The sequence below is a fragment of the Dromaius novaehollandiae genome, chromosome 12 (genome assembly GCF_036370855.1).
Source record: "Dromaius novaehollandiae isolate bDroNov1 chromosome 12, bDroNov1.hap1, whole genome shotgun sequence".
In the NCBI taxonomy this organism is placed as follows: domain Eukaryota; kingdom Metazoa; phylum Chordata; class Aves; order Casuariiformes; family Dromaiidae; genus Dromaius; species Dromaius novaehollandiae.
Window position 1 is genome coordinate 26437884 of NC_088109.1, and position 15926 is coordinate 26453809.

The 15926-nt window shown below is 41.8% G+C and overlaps 2 protein-coding genes across 3 annotated transcripts; both read left to right on the forward strand.

Annotated features, from left to right (window-relative positions):
* The first annotated feature begins 628 nt into the window (after positions 1-628).
* On the forward strand, positions 629-6970 carry THUMPD3 (THUMP domain containing 3). Of its 2 annotated transcripts, none has more exons than XM_026099688.2 (9): positions 629-965; positions 1663-1740; positions 2233-2766; positions 3858-3988; positions 4404-4473; positions 4862-4977; positions 5164-5274; positions 5501-5624; positions 5929-6970. In XM_026099688.2, exons 1-9 carry the CDS (start codon positions 732-734, stop codon positions 6058-6060), a joined length of 1530 nt encoding a protein of 509 aa, XP_025955473.1. In that variant the 5' UTR covers positions 629-731; the 3' UTR covers positions 6061-6970. The 2 variants fall into 2 exon arrangements, with proteins under 2 accessions (XP_025955473.1, XP_025955474.1); XM_026099689.2 differs by having other exon boundaries at positions 5167-5274.
* A 2725-nt stretch (positions 6971-9695) lies between these two features.
* On the forward strand, positions 9696-12244 carry VHL (von Hippel-Lindau tumor suppressor). Its single transcript, XM_026099664.2, has 3 exons — positions 9696-9955; positions 10082-10192; positions 10624-12244. Exons 1-3 carry the CDS (start codon positions 9763-9765, stop codon positions 10806-10808), a joined length of 489 nt encoding a protein of 162 aa, XP_025955449.2. The 5' UTR covers positions 9696-9762; the 3' UTR covers positions 10809-12244.
* Positions 12245-15926: the final 3682 nt, after the last annotated feature.

Consider the following 15926-nt stretch of genomic DNA (forward strand, 5'->3'; position numbering starts at 1 on the left):
TTCCTCTGTGTTTGTTTCACATTAAAACAAGTTGTTCTCTATGGCCTGCTGTCCCTCCTTTGGTCTGACATGTGGATTTACCTTCAGGTGCCTTAGGATTCTGCTCACAAGGCAAACAGGCATGTACAAAACTCTCATGCGTATCATTTATGATCAAAAAAGAGAACACAGCCGTTTTGAGGGGGGAGAGGCCGTGAATACTAGATGTTTTGGAAACTATTTGAAATCCAGTGGGTTTATGAGGATTTGAACCTACTGAAACTCATCGGTACCACTGCAAAGGGCCTGTGAAGCGCTGCCTCATGGAGAACGCCTCACCCTGGGCTGATCACACAGGACCCACGGTTTATTACTGCTGTGTATCCCAGCAACCTGCACGCAGTAAAGCTTTTCCCTGTTACGCAGAATAAACATCTGCAGTATTTTCAGACAGAGCTGAGACATCACGTGCTCTTTGTATCTGTATCACTGCACTGCGTTAAGGCGATCGTTTCAACAGCTGGGCTCAGAGACTTCACGTTTTTGCTGGACTGGGCAAAAGCGGTAAAACCGCCCCACGCGTGACAAGGGCCGCGCCGCAGCTGCAGCACGGGCTGCCGCTGTCCCGGGGCGGGCGCGGCCCCGGAAGCGGAAGGCGCGCGGCCCGGCGCCGGAAGCGGAAGTGGCGCGGGCGGCGCCGGGAGGCGGGAGCGCGTGGCCCGTGCGCGTAGCGCCGTGACGGCGGCCGCAGCATGTCGGAGGCGGTTGGCAGCGCGCTCGCGGAGGGCGGCGGTGATGAGGCCGGCGGGCCGCCCCCGCCCGGCGCGGAGAGCGGCGGCGCCGCCGTGGTCATCGGCGCCACGGTGCCCACGGGCTTCGAGCTGACGGCCGCGGAGGAGGTGCGGGAGAAGCTGGGCTCGCAGTGCGCCGTCAGCAAGGACAGGGGCAAGATCTACTTCGAGATCGCCGCGGAGAACCTCTCGCAGGTCTGCGCCCCCGCGGACCGGCTGGGCCTCGGCCCGCGCTAGCAGGGAGCAGCTCCGCAGCCGGGCTGCAGAGCGGCGACCCCGCGCGCGGACTCCCCTCCTCCCGGGCCCTCTTTACGCTTCATCTGTACGTCCTGGAATCCATCAGTTCTGCAGCTGACCCTGACACCCGACTTTACAGAAACCTTTCCGTTTATAATGTAATGTTCTGTCGGCATCAAATTATTTTGCTTCCTCTGATAGTTGGGACAACATTTAAGGCATTTTTAGTGCAAGTGACAGTTATAATATCCTACCGTCAGCACAGTATTTTTGTTTTAAAGGCAATCAATCTATATGAACAACACTTGAAAACTCTGCTTCAGCTAGCTTGTTTTCGGTAACTAAATTTAGTTTTCTTTTTTAAAAGATAGATAAAGTAAAACATGGAGAACTTAAGTTAGTGCAAGGAAGTCTTCCTTTTCCTCTATATTTACATATAGAGTGATGGCCCACATTTAAACAATAACAGTGGAAAAAAGTGATTTTAGCAATAGCTTTGCAATTAAATATTCCAGCTGTGAACTGTTACACAGAGGTATCTTAAATCTAGATAAAGGCTGATGAAATCTTAATCATAAACAAACACAAACTCTCACATGTATATATATGCATATATGGCTAGAAACATACCACGATTGTTTCTTGTTTCCTCTAGGTCCATCGTCTAAGATCAGTGGATAATCTGTTTGTTGTTGTTCAGGAGTTCAAAGACTACCAATTCAAAGAAAATAAGGTGAGTTATTCTCATATCTTTTTCAGTCAGTTTTGTGTTTTGGGGTAGGATTTTTAATTTAAGGCTACATTCAGAGAATTTTGTGTTTTGTGACAAGTGTTTCTTACTTTATTTGTGATGTGTTATGCAGCTTCCTCTTTGCTGGCTTGTAAAATCGAAGTTCAGTCACGTTGTCTAGCATAATTTCTTCAGAATGTTCCATAGGCAAAATCTAGGATGAGAGCAAATACAGTGTTTGTAGGGCACGCTCAGGTGCAAGACAGTCAAGTATCACCTTAATCTCTTAATTTAGCGTTAGCTGTTTATTTGACAAGATAATTATGAAATACTGTGGAATGTTGTGAGTTTTAAAATGCAGCTCTGTTTAGTTATGGTAAAAATAGCACAAAAAGCTGTTAGTGTTCCTTAAATATGTAGTGAGCTACATGTTTAGAAAACTAACTCAAATGACTTCCAAAAAAAACCCAAAACATTCTTTTGTGTCTCTTAAAGGAAGATGCTCTAAAGGATTTGGAAGATCTGGTTAAAAAACTGCCTTGGACTGAACCTTTGAAAGTATGGGAGCTGAACAACAGCTTAAAAAAGAAAAAGACAAAACGCAAAAAGCATAATCTACAGAGTACTACAAGCAAAGAGAAGTTGAATGAAGATGGAGAAGAAGAAAGAACAGATCAAAAAGATGCCAGTAAACAGTTGCAGGACTGTGCCCAAAATGCTGCAGGTATAGAATCTGCTAGTGGTCAGGATACAGAAAACACGCAGGAAGGGATACCACAGGATGGCAATGAGGATGATAACGAACAATCAGATGCTAAAGATGAATCGCACGCCAGTCCTGGGAATGAAACCAAAGCTAGTGATGGAAAGAAAAGTGAAGGAGACGTGAACGTGTTGAAGTTCCGTGTTACGTGCAACAGAGCAGGGGACAAGCACAGCTTTACGTCAAATGATGCTGCAAGAGACTTCGGTGGAGCTGTACAGGAGCATTTCCAGTGGAAAGCTGACATGACTAACTTTGATGTAGAGGTATAGCATTGTGCCTTAGAAATAACTACGTGTGTCATTTTAAATTATTCTTTCTTAATCCTGATCCTTAGAGATCTCTAAAATACCTTCAAAAGATGAACCTGGAACTAAAAATAGTTAAGGCTGAAATCATGGCAAGCATGATTGTGCCATATTGGTACATTGTTGTGTTTCCTCACATCCCACTTGCTAATGCCTTAATTATTCATAATAATTCTCTCTTTTGTGTCCCACAGTGGGCACTTCTCTTCCTCAAGCTCTCCTTACTCTGCAAACACTGTCTTTTTCTCCTCAGGTTAACTAATTAACGTCAGGTGACAGTCGAGTTGGTGCTCAAAAGCTTTCCCCTCCCCCTCAAGTATAACAAGTGGTCTAATACTAAGTATTATCTTCTCCTATAGACTTTGGTTTCATTCATATTTAAATATAATGTAGGTGGCCTTCTGCTTTATTTTTATTTTTTGATTAATTCATTGTTTTGTATCAGTATAAATTAACATATGATATTCCATCTAGAAACAGTAGTTTTATGATTGAAGGGGGTTTAAAAAATGGTTAACATTAGCTATCAAGTGTTTATTTCTTACCATAGCGAAAGTAGAGATTTGATGAGGTCCAACAGATGTGGTCTATCAATGTTCTTTTGAAGGGCAGAAAAACGAAGGTTTTTCTTGCAAGTCTGTTAAGGCCTGGCTTGAATAATGCTTTCACCTTTCAAATCAATGGTAAAGGGAACTAGGAATATGATTTTTATTGCTGCTTTGTGAATGCTGCCCTGTGGCTTGCAAGACTTATCCCACTTCCACTGAATACTTATAAAGCAGAACTTTTAAAAAGTTAGCATAACGTTTACAGAGCTTTCTGAAATCTTATGTAAAAGAATCTGTGTGAATGCGAAAAGCTATGCTGTCCTTAATTTTGTCCTTTGTCCTCATTACAAACTGTGCATTGCTTTTCTTCCAAGAACGCTCAGCCCCTTTTATATGTATTTCCTATTTTTAAATTGCCATCTATGTTTCATGCAAACATTGACCAGTTGTAGTAGGGGAAACTTAGGTTACTTCTGAAATTTAGTTCAAGTTTTTCTTTAGGTCCTCCTGAATATTCACAATAATGAAGTAGTTGTGGGCATTGCGTTAACTGAAGAGAGTCTTCACAGAAGAAACATTACACATTTTGGACCGACAACTCTTCGATCAACTCTTGCTTATGGCATGCTTAGGTCAGTGTACTTGCATAATTATATATTATTTTCAATAAACAAGTAACTTTGTTTCAGAAGTTAGAACCCGTATCCCTCCACCCCTTCCTGAAAAGCCATTTCTATTCATTCTTTTTTCTAAAAAAAAAAAAAAGCAGTTGCTGAAACAGTGTTTTGCAATTACTAATAATCACTGGATGTTTTCCAACTTAGAAAAATAAAAGTTTGCTTTGATCCATTAGACACTCTTCAAAATACTGTCTGACATTTTTGAAAATATTATACATATAAAATGCTAATTAACAAATGGAAATAATAATTACAAAAAAGTTATTTTGTTGGAAGGGCAGAATTAGAGTTCTCTAGTTTTCCTTCCTTACAGAAATTTATGCTTTCACTATGGCTCTTTTCATGTTATCTTCTTTGTGTTTCTCAGACTCTGTGATCCACAGCCAACAGATATCATAATTGATCCAATGTGTGGAACAGGTGCAATACCAATAGAGGTGATTCTTTTATTTTTTTTTTAACTTAATAAAACTTGCAACAGTATCTGCAACTGAATAATATGTGTAAGTTTTCTTGGTAAAAACTGAATAGTCAATGCCAAAGGTATCTTGCTGAATTTTAAACAGCTACAAATACTTTTTTTGTAAATTACTTCATTTTCCTTCCCCAAGCTAAAGCAGGAAGAAACTAAATCTAAAAGTATTTTGAGCTTTTAAGGCACATACTACCTGTAACAAGTATCTGTTAGAGAATTTTACAATGGTTGAAGTCTACTTCCAATTTCTTTGTTGTATTCTGTCATACTGAGTAATTTGTTCTTTTCTTTTTTTTTTTTAATTAAGCACTGTTAATGCTAATGATGCTTATTATCATATTATTCCCTAGGGAGCTGCGGAATGGCCTAGTTGCTACCATATTGCTGGTGATAACAACCCACAAGCTGTAAAGAGAGCAGCAAACAATATCTGCTCTTTACTAAAGAAGAATGAGAACAAGGAAAGGTGAAAAGAGTACAAGTGACTTTCTTTTCATAGAGTATTGTATGTAAAGAAATCCATTTTGCCTGCATTTACTTGAATACGTTGTTCACATTTTCCTATGTATTCTTTTGCTGATGTTACAGACCTCTTAATTTAAAAGTATTCCTCAGTAAGCCATGTCTGAGATAAACATCTTTGCACTTGCAGCAGTACCTCCTTGGGCATCCCCTTAGATATCATTCAGTGGGATATCTGCAATCTCCCTTTGCGGACTGGTTCTGTGGATGTCATTGTGACAGACATGCCATTTGGAAAGAGGTGAGGTATCATTTTTTCAAGCTGCTGTGCTTAACTTCCACTGCTGTATGTGTTTGCATGGCCAGCATTCTTTCTGGCTAGTCGATTGGTCCTAATGAAGAAGTACTGATGTACTCTTTATTAAAAATGCAGGTTGAAATGAACAGTAAAAGTGGTCATGTCCGCAAGGCCAACTGCAGTTAACTGTTTTTCAACAGTCACAAAGAGGTTTTAATTTATTTTATAGGATAGGGTCTAAGAAGAAGAATTGGGATCTCTATCCAGCCTGCCTTATGGAGATGGGCCGGATCTGCAGACCCGGGACAGGCAGAGCTGTGCTGCTTACACAAGACAAGAAATGCTTTGCCAAGGTAGGTTACCTGAGAAAAAACTTTACAAGCAAATCAAACCTATTTTTACACATAAAAATATATTTAGAAAGAAATTGCAGGCTGATTTTATTACAGATGATGATCTATTTTTAGAGAAATAATTAGCAGTATCAACTTATTTTAATACAGTTTTAGACCTGAAGGCTCCTTTGACTTTGCCTTCAGAGATGATTTGGGATAACCAAAAAATCATGATAAATATCTAAAGCAAATTTATCCTTATTAACTTATTTTGAAGCCACCACCAGTGTCTGTTTTTCTGTTTGCTTTTTTGTGATTGTAGGCCTTGTCAAGAATGGGACACATATGGCGTAAAGGTCAAACAGTATGGGTGAATGTAGGGGGACTTCATGCTGCAGTGTATCTTCTGAAACGCACCTGGGAAAGAGCAGAAGAAAAAAGATCTTTCTGGTAACCAACATGGAAGAAAATAGCAGACACCTCCAGAATTTCTTGAATAGCAGTTTGGTAAAGCTGACACCTGAGACTGTAGGTCTGTCAATTCCTAAGGGAGGGAAAAAAAAAAAAGTTTGCAGAAATTGTGTAACATGAATATTGAACCAGGGATCAGCTTGGGAACTGTCAGTTGTACTTTGTGTTCTGAAACCTTATTTAAATCGCCTCTCTCCTCTGCCTCCCAAACTGAAATTCGTTACTGGAATTAGTAATGCTTTCCTTTGCCTGAGTCTTCTCTACCATGTCCATTTTATTTTTCAGATAAATGTATATGTCCTTTGCTTACAGTAGAAAACATATTCACACATCTTTGGAGGTAACAGTTAACTTTTTTCCCCAGACTGTAGAAATTGTACATATATCCTGAAATGACTAACAAGACTACTAACATTGTCATCTTGCAGGGTTTAGAGGCAGTATCTCTTTAGTGTAACATTTTTCCAGACTGGTGTTTTCTAATTTATACCATTGCTGAAATGTAAAACAGTATAATAAACTAGTATCTGGTTTTTTTTATACTCTCATAAGCAAATGCCAATTCTTTAACAGTATATTGATGCTGCTGTTTTCCTTACCTGTTACCTCAACTTAGCGCTAATTACTAGTAAATGTTTAATTCATGTTTTAATGTACCGCTGCCATAGGTGAGGTGGGGTAGCAACACAGCCTTAGCACTGTCTGTAGTTACTATGTGAATAATGGAGATACTTTTAGCAGTTATTAAAAAGTTTGTATTTTCAATGTCTACTGTAGACAGATCAAGGTGGCAGTATGTTTAAATTCATTAGGTAACTTAAACTGCTGTAGTTATGCCACCATCTTTCCAAAAATGTTATTTCCTGTTGAATAAATTGAAGTTGCAAATATGACTTCTTCTATAAATGTACTGTGATTTCTCAAGCCTCCTATTCTTTTCTCATCAGGGACTGAAAACACTAGTTTTCTTTACCAGTTTGTCATTTTCATTAAGGTGCGTTCATGCTAACTATGTGTAAGTGTTTAAAGGTGGAATAACAAGTATTAAAGCTTTAGATGTTTTGCATAGGAGATAAGTCTTAATTGCATTCTTTCTCTGGCCTGTGTTCAGTAAAAGATAATGCAATCCTTTATTTACTACATAGCTGTCTCTGGATGAAACAATGCCAACAGTGCCCTTTTAATTCATTCCTGCTCTTCATCATTTATATGACCCTGTCAAGCTAATAGCCACAGTTTTGGTGGCTATCCACCAAACCACAGCATGAGGTGGCTTATCTGAATATGTTACAGTGAACTTTACAACTTAACCTGGATATATTAGGTTCTTAAAATGCATTAATGCCTTGGTGGGTTGCTACTGTTATTTCTTAAAAGGAAAAACAAGCACTGTAATATCTTAAGACCTTAAATTGTGCAATTTGAAATATTGTTTCTCCTGTGTTAAAGATTAGGATAAGTTTAATCATCTCTTTTGGCCTGAAAGATGATAGTTGTGTTTTGTTTTTAAACCACAGCTAACCTTAAACAGATTCAAATCGGATAGATGTGACCTAGCAAATTAGGCTTTAACTCATATCAGGATATGGATGCTAACATTACAGGCCACTGCTGTGAATTTATACTGGATTATTAATAGTAATCACACTAAAATGCACAGTCTCTCATGATTGTGGTGTGCTTCATAAGAAACGGTTTGCTTGAAAATATTAAAGAACTCGGGAACAGTAAGATGTGCAGTGATGGGTATCTGCTCTCATAAATGTGAGAGTGCTGTAGTTGTACAATATAAAGTTGTACAATATAAAGATTACACCTTTGTTTTCATGAAAGATTGGTACCAGACACTGAGGATAACAGATATTTTCAATTAAGACAATCAGCCTCATTGTTTGTTTATGTGCTGTCTAATCCCCACAATGCTGTATACTGGTTCTTTCAGTTCAGTAAGTCTCTGAAATACATGCCCCTTCCATGCTACTGGGAGTTCTTAATGTTTTTTCTATCATAGAAAGAAAACTTGAGAAATGACAGCTTTTGAACAAGAGGCAGTGATCAAGCCTACCCAACAGGTCTTACACATTCAAGTATACTGGAAAAAATACAACTGCTAGGTAATAGTTTCTACTATGTCATTTTTTAACCAATTTACACACTTCTCACAGGTTGCTAGAGAGACAGTACAGGAATGAATGTATGCAAGCGTCCGTCATTGAAGACTCTCTACAACATGTTAAGTATTTAATATAAAAGAAAGTGCTAATAGAATGCTGAGACATACAGGAAAAAAGCATTATGTTGACAGCTTCAGTGCTGTAGCCTGCAACGACTATGAAAGCAAGAAATATTAAACTGCTTGCAGGCATAAAATGCTGTTTTGAGGGATACCATTTGTCATGTACTTGAAAATGCAAAACTTCTTCTGAGGAAGCTTAGCCTTTTTCCAGAAAGGCAAAAATCCTTTGTTTGTATAGAAAACTTAAAGCCATTATTGCCTCAGCTCAGTCTGTTCAATTTTATTTTTAAAGCTGTTTTGCAAAAAATCTGTTAGTGCATCTCCTGCCCTCGTTTTTCCTTCAGCCCTGTATCATGGGGAGAGGAATGGTCCCGTGAAAGAAAGATCAGATTAATAAGAATTTTTTGGATATAACTTAGATGATACAAGCACACCTCTGTTTTCTTTTATGGAGAAGAAACTCTCCTATTACAATACTATATGGTAGTTCAGTTTTTAAGCAAAACTGTAGACAAGACTGATGTTTAATAACATCAAACTAAAGCAGAAGATTCTTTTGCATTGGGCTTTAGTTCTCAGCAGCTTCCTTAAGCTGCCACCAGCCTCATGAGAAGGGTGTTCAAGTTAAGAGCTAAACTCGAAAATTAATTTGGAATTTAGCCTCTTGCATTTTGACCATAAAAGCTAGTGTGTACTTAAGTTTGTCAGTACAGCTTTAGCACATTTAAATAATAAAAGACTTGCCTTTGCAAGTAAAACAAAGCTGCGTCCAGGCACGTTAAGGATCAGCTCAGGACTGCAGGAGGCTGACAGGGCCTCCAGTGGGGGTCCTGGAGGAAAAACACCACTAAAGTACGTGGACTTGGTGCAGAGGATGGTTATCTTCACGTCCTCCCTCTTGAGGACTGGATTTTATGACCAAAGTAATACACATTCAGCTGATTTTTTTTTGGGGGGGTGGGGGGGGAATTTCATGGCCTTTCCCATACTCTGAAAAAATGTTTTCCAGACGCAGTATAAATTATTATTAAGACAGACTACTTTTGACAAAAGCAGGCGTGTCCGGTGTTTCGTTTTAGGTCCCTTTCGGCCGTCCCTGGGGGGTCCCGCTGTGCCGCCCTGCCCTCCTGTGAGGCGCTCGGGTCCCGCACCGCGGCGGAGCACCACAGCCGCCGCGCGGGACGGTTCCGCAGGCTGCCGCCCGGCAGCCACGGACGCAGGAGAGAAAAACCGCAAGGGGAAAGTTTCGGAAAGGCCTGGAAAACCCCCGGCCCCGGCCGCGGTGCCTCAGCGCGGGGGCGGAAGCCGCGCCCCTCCCCCCCTCCCCCCCCCCACAGGCCGGCGGCCGTTGGCGGCGCGTGCGCACTCGCGGCCCCGCCCCGCCCCGCGCATGCGCGCCGTTGGGGCTCGGCGCGCGCGGGGCGCTGGGAGCGGGCGCGGCGGGGCGCGATGCCGCGGGCGCCGGGGGAGGCGGGCGGCGCGGGCGGGCTGCGCTCCGCCAACACGCGGGAGCTCTCCGAGGTGGTGTTCAACAACCGCAGCCCGCGCGCCGTGCTGCCCGTGTGGCTGGACTTCGAGGGCCGGCCGCGCTTCTACCCGGTGCTGCAGCCGCGCACCGGCCGCCTCATGCACAGCTACCGCGGTGGGTGCGGGGGGGAGGGGGGAGGCGGCCCCTGAGGCGGCGCGGAGGCCGCGGCGAGGCCCGGCCCGGGGAGGCCTCTGTGCGCCGTCGGTTACATCCCGTGTGTCTCCTCTTCCCCTGCCGCAGGCCACCTGTGGCTGTTCCGGGACGCGGGGACCAACGACGGGCTCCTCGTCAACCGGCAGGAGCTGTTCGTGGCCGCCCCCGACGTGAGCAAGGCGGACATCACGCTGCCAGGTGAGGCGAGAAGGAACCAAACTGATTCATCGTCAGGTCTTCTGCCACTTCAGCGCAGGGGTCCGGGGGTGAATCGGGTATTCAGATGCTTAACAAACCTGTCTGTGAAACAGGAACAGATCATGAGGATTTCTAGGACCCTGTCACTGCTTTCTTTTGATAGAGCTATTGATAGGTCATTGATAGGTCTTTCATTTTCAAGATTTCCTCTCATTTCTGATGGGTTTCAGTGGATGTCTCATGGCAGTGAATAGGATATTTCTTTCATCTCTTTCTGATAACCCTAGTGTGATGCAAAAAGCTCTGCTACACATCATTTTCTCTCCTCGTGTACTGGAAAAAGTAACATCTGTGCCACAGAGTCTTTCAGGTAACACTGAAGAGCCTGGTGCCAGTCTCAGGGGGTGTTTTGTTTTGTTTTGTTATCTCAGTGTTCACCCTGAAAGAGAGATGTCTGCAGGTTGTTCGCAGTCTGGTCAAACCAATGGACTACAGGAAACTGGACATTGTTCGATCATTATATGAAGAGCTGGAAGATCATCCTGATATCAGGAAGGATATTCTGCGGCTTTCTCTGGAGAGAAGTGAAACACTAAGGAATGGAGTTTCAGAATAAAACTTTGTTCATTCCGGACTCTTCAAGTGGCAAACCACTGAGCTTAAGCGGGGGAAACCACCCTGAAACAGGCCAAGAGCTGATGTCTGTATTTCGTGTTCTGAAACATACGCTCAGTTAGTTAAGGTATACAAAACTTGTTATGATGGTAAGTGGGAATCAGAAGACTGAACACCATGTAAACATACGCCAAGTTCATGGTGGTTCAGTTCTGCTCCTAGTTATGCATGTTGCAGACCTGCGGCTCTAGAGGCCTTGCATGCGTGGAACTCAGTTTGGTCTATTTCAGAACATGCCATACTGATTTAAGATCAGGTCATCTATTTAGAGAATATACATACAGATCAACTCTGTCTGTTTTAGAAAGTAAATTACACCAAGGATTAATTTAATCCAGACTCTAACAATTATAAGTGGCAGAATAACAGCAGTTTTGGTCAAACAGTTTGATTTTGGTGGAATTGCACTTTCTCACACTTAGGCTAAATTTGCCTGTGATTCAGAAAGTGTGAGGGGTGTTTGCTTATGTAGGTGAGAGCTCGCACCACCTTCTTCTGAGGGCCTGACCTGAAACTTTGCGTTGGCGGAAAGATGAAGTGTGTAAAAGCTTGGGGTTTTCTGCCTTACAAACCCATGTCCTAGTAACACTTCGAGGTTGACAGATTTTTACCCAGATCATACTTTTAATGCCTTATTTGTCCTTCATTTTTGGATTCTTCACTGGTTTATATCAGGGTGATTCAACCTGGTCAGCCACATTGGCTGTATCCTGGTTTTGGGGCACCTTTCCCCTCTGCACCTCCATGCCTGCTCCTCCTTCTTCCCACACAGCTGTACACGGTAGCATTCGCAGAGGGTAGATGCTTTGGGCCCTACCTCTGCCCCCGTAGCAATGCAGTAGCCATGGTTCAAGTCCTAAGGGGAGGCTTTTTTAGGGAGCATGAGCCACTTAAGTTGCTGATGCCTCTTAAGGAATAGACAGGAGGCTGCATCAGCTCATCTGAGCCTATTGCTAGATCCAGCTCACAAATCGATCTGCGCTTTATTTCAGGCAGGCTGGATGAGCAAAGAAGTTGTTTCTTTGACTATATCCTGTTCCCCTCATTCCTTAACAAGAATGTGTATTTGAAGGTACACATGTAATTCAAAGCAGCATTGTTTTTAGCAGATGTGTGAATTGTCTACCAAGCAAAAGATGTAGTGCTGTGCCATGTTAGAAGCAGATTGATACAAGATTATAGCAGATCATTTGTGGCATACGTTTCTTTCCAGTTACACTTAAACATTCTGAGAATGCAGCTGTGAAACTAAATGACTGACTATCAACCTATTCTGTTAAGTATGAATTGTCTCCACTTTTTGTACACTTGTTTTTCTTAACATGAAATGTATGAACTGATCTTTGTTGTTTGTCATAAAATGTAAATCCATGCTAACTTTTTGACTCTCTTCTGTAATTCTGCCAAGAACTTCTCAGTACTTGTAACTGTGCTTGTTTTCCTGAAGTCCCCTTAAAAGTCATTTTAGTCATTTAGCATCTTGTTGCTGCAGGACTGCACGCAGCTGACACTAAATTGTTACCACAGTTGAGGTAGCGTCTGTGCTTAAATGTAGCTACATAAGAATTTCCACTGTTGTCACCTTTTGCAGATCTGCTTCAGCGACAAGCGAGAGGTTGCAGGACTCGGGAGTAGAGGTCAGCAAGTCATCCAGCTCCTAGGGAGTCCTTTCATCAGAGTGTGCTGAGCTGTGCCCATACAGGTGCAGTCCTACAAATACTTGAGGGAGGCATTTCTCTCCCAATGTCCTTGTGATACTGTGCTTTCTGATTAATGTTTTGGTTTTGTCATCCAGTTACACAAAACTGGCCTCCTTGCCTCCGGTAGCTTTTCTTTTAATCTAGCAACTATTTGGTCTTAGGTTTTAACACACTTGTACATATCACAAACAATCTTTATGTTTGTAATTTAGATGGGTCTGTGATCTCTTTTGTAGCCGATTAGAATTATTTTAATTTACTCATTAGTCTGTGACTTCTTCCAGCATATAGCCAGTCAGCAATACTTCAGTACATTGGTCACCACCAATGCATCAGATTCCTTGGATTCCTGAATGCTAGAGAGCAGAAAAATATACTGCTGCATCTGTGACTTGCGAAAAACAATTGTGAAAACTCCCTCATGATCTCCTTACTCATAGGGATCATAGTGTCCTGTCTTTGCTTAACTTTTAGATAGGTCTGCTGAATTCCAAGGCAGCTCAAGTACTTGGCTGAAGGGCAGCTCCTGCTAGGCGGTGATTAGTTGTGGATGCCTCATGTTAATTTGCTGTGGTTCGGCCCAGTTTATAAGGAAAGTTTTCTGTCCATTCTGTTGAAGATGGACTTGACAATAGGTATGTTGCTGTGTAGAAATGAACCAAAGATCCACCTGACTGATGAGGGCACACCCAAGGCAGGGAGTGCTGCGTTGTTTACACGGTTAAAATTAAACAGTCATTGAGTAAAATGCAGAAGCAGTTGTCAGGGTAGAGACCCTTCCTCAGCTGCGTGCTGTAAGCTGCAGTAACATACCTACATGATCTCTCTATCTTGTTTCTCCCACCAGTTCATGTTTTAAAAGTGAAACTGATTTAATTCTTTGGAAGACTTTGTACATTTACCCACAGAATCCCAAGTAGAAGGCATATTTTCCTTGAATCTTTGAGGAATGTAAGTCCCAAGAGAGGAATTCAAAAAACTATTTCATTTCTTTAGTTTCATTATTTCATCCCATCCTTCTAGGTGCCCTTCTGATGTGGCGAATGCCTCCTTCACAACAAAGAGAGGCTGGACACCTACCTTCAGGTTTCCCAACAGCCAGCTGTCTCAAAGTTAGCCATGGTAGCATCTAATTTCTAGCAACCAAAGTCCTTTATTTGGATCTAGTTTAAGAACTTTATACTACCATTTCACCCTGCAAACCTCTGACTACTTTTGGTGAAGCCAATATGAGAAGAACATACTTCATTTTGTAGAATAACAAATCTTCTGGTGAATAATTAATATATACTTATAGCGAGAGACAATTCATGTCTGCAATTTATATTTTCTGTAGACAAGATAATAAAGAAAATTCTATTTCCATTTTGCAGAGGAAATTGAGTTTTCCAAAGTCATAGAAGAAGTCTATGGGAGGGAAGGGACTGAACACGTATATGAAGTCCAGTGTGGAGTCCTATCCCACAGCAGTCTTTTCTCTTCCTACCACAGCTGCTTGCTTTTCTTGTAATGTGCATACATTTTCATGTGATAGGAATTCTGTAAGAACTTAGCTTTATAGCTCTCACCTGTTCGTTCATCTGAAGAGTCAATTTTTATGTTGAGAAACCATGGAATTTTTTTCCCCCCCATGCTAGGTTTAAAAAAAATAGCAACTTCCTCTGCAAGATGACAAACAAGTAGAAGTATGTCTCACATATAATTGGCAAGGTTTTGTTTTTGCAGACCAGTGAGTCACACCTAATTTCATACTTGAACTACTTGCCAGAGTCTGACGGTATTGTCATAGGTCTTGCTGGTTCTGTCTATCATTTTAACCAAGATGGCAGTGATTTTGAGTCTGTTAAGTAACACCATCCTTTACATGGGCTAGTCATAAAAGTCCAACCACCCAGTGCTCCACAAGACCCCACCATGGACTAGTTCAGTGAGTTATAACACTAGCTCTGTATTTCATTTTTTGTTATTTAGAGGCATCCTGGCATAAGAACAGTTTGATTACACATTGTCATTGGAATTGCCAATGTGATAGTTCACAGTATTTCTCATACCATTTGTTTTTCATTCTTCTGCTAAACACTTGGCCTGAGTATTTATTCAACGTGAAAGGCATTGACAGACATAAGGAAGCAATTGACAGAAAAGCCGGTTCCATCGAAGTGTTATCTTTCAGAGCAGGTGCATAAATGCTAAACTGGGAATTTCTGGTCATTAAACAACCCCTAATGATAAAATCTGATTTAAAAAAACCAAACTCTATGTAGAGTTATAATGGTGTTTTGAAAAGACAGGCAAACTTTAGGAGAAATGATTGACATATACAGGAAAGTATTTTTTCTTCTGTTTTGAAGAAGAATTAGAATTACATTAGAATCTCTACATTAGAATAAAAAGAGTAGAGAAAACCCCAGCTAGCTCTAACACATGAATATCTAGAAGTGGAGCCTCCCATCTTTCAGTTATTCAGCCAGATTAGTAATGAGTGAAAGCTGTAATTTAGTTGTGTCTGCTACATTCAAAATGTGGGTAGTTTTCAGTCCAAATCATAGCTCTGCCTCACTAAAATCCAGCCGAAACTTCATGACAGTCGCCAGAGAAGCGCTAATTTGGGTGAGAGAAGTGAGGACCAGAACTGACAGTTCAGGCTTAAGGCCACCAGCGAACGCGGTGCGATGGGAACGAGACGCTGTGGCATCTGCAGGAAGCGGCGGCATCACAGGTGAGGGAGAAAAACGCCGGAGAAATGTCAAATTATTCTGACAAATTCCTTATACTAACTGTTCAAGAGCTCGAGAGCACACGGCAGTGCACAGTCTGGTCTAGATTTGGAGGTGAAGGCTACAGAACATAAATATATGGGATAATTCTAGTTCCAGTGTGAAAAGGTAATTTTCAGTTCCCTTGTAAAACCCCTTATTGCGTAAAATGGTTAGTGCCGAACTGAAGCCCTGCTCACAGTCAGAGGCATTTTTAGGCAATAGTAGACAAACCCTTTACCTTTTTTTTCTCATTTTCCCGTGAGACAGAGAGTCTAAAAGGCCTCACACTGTTTATCCAGGACCCAGGGGAAGCGGTCCGTCATTTCCAGCCTTTGTCCAGTGCTTCGCAGCCCCGATTTCTCTCTCCATTTTATGTGCTTTAGAAGGAGCCCTGCTCATCTCTCTGGGGCTGAGAGTTTCGGTGCGTGAGAGGGAAAGCGAGCAGGGAAAAGGGAGCAGAATAAAATAGCTTTAACTATTATCATCATAATACTCCCAAAGCACCTACGTCATGAGGCGTTTAAATAATAACACATTTTGGACTTTTGTTGTTGTTGTCTGTCTTTTAACCTTACACCGACATTAATACCATATTTTTCG

Excerpts from the sequence above, each read along its gene's own strand:
- THUMPD3 (XM_026099688.2), top strand. The coding sequence starts at position 732 with ATGTCGGAGGCGGTTGGCAGCGCGCTCGCGGAGGGCGGCGGTGATGAG. Across the intron at positions 2,767-3,857 it reads TGACTAACTTTGATGTAGAG|GTCCTCCTGAATATTCACAA; the intron begins GTATAGCATTGT and ends GTTTTTCTTTAG. Across the intron at positions 4,978-5,163 it reads AAGAATGAGAACAAGGAAAG|CAGTACCTCCTTGGGCATCC; the intron begins GTGAAAAGAGTA and ends TTGCACTTGCAG.
- VHL (XM_026099664.2), top strand. The coding sequence starts at position 9,763 with ATGCCGCGGGCGCCGGGGGAGGCGGGCGGCGCGGGCGGGCTGCGCTCC. Across the intron at positions 9,956-10,081 it reads CCTCATGCACAGCTACCGCG|GCCACCTGTGGCTGTTCCGG; the intron begins GTGGGTGCGGGG and ends CCCCTGCCGCAG. Across the intron at positions 10,193-10,623 it reads GGCGGACATCACGCTGCCAG|TGTTCACCCTGAAAGAGAGA; the intron begins GTGAGGCGAGAA and ends TTGTTATCTCAG.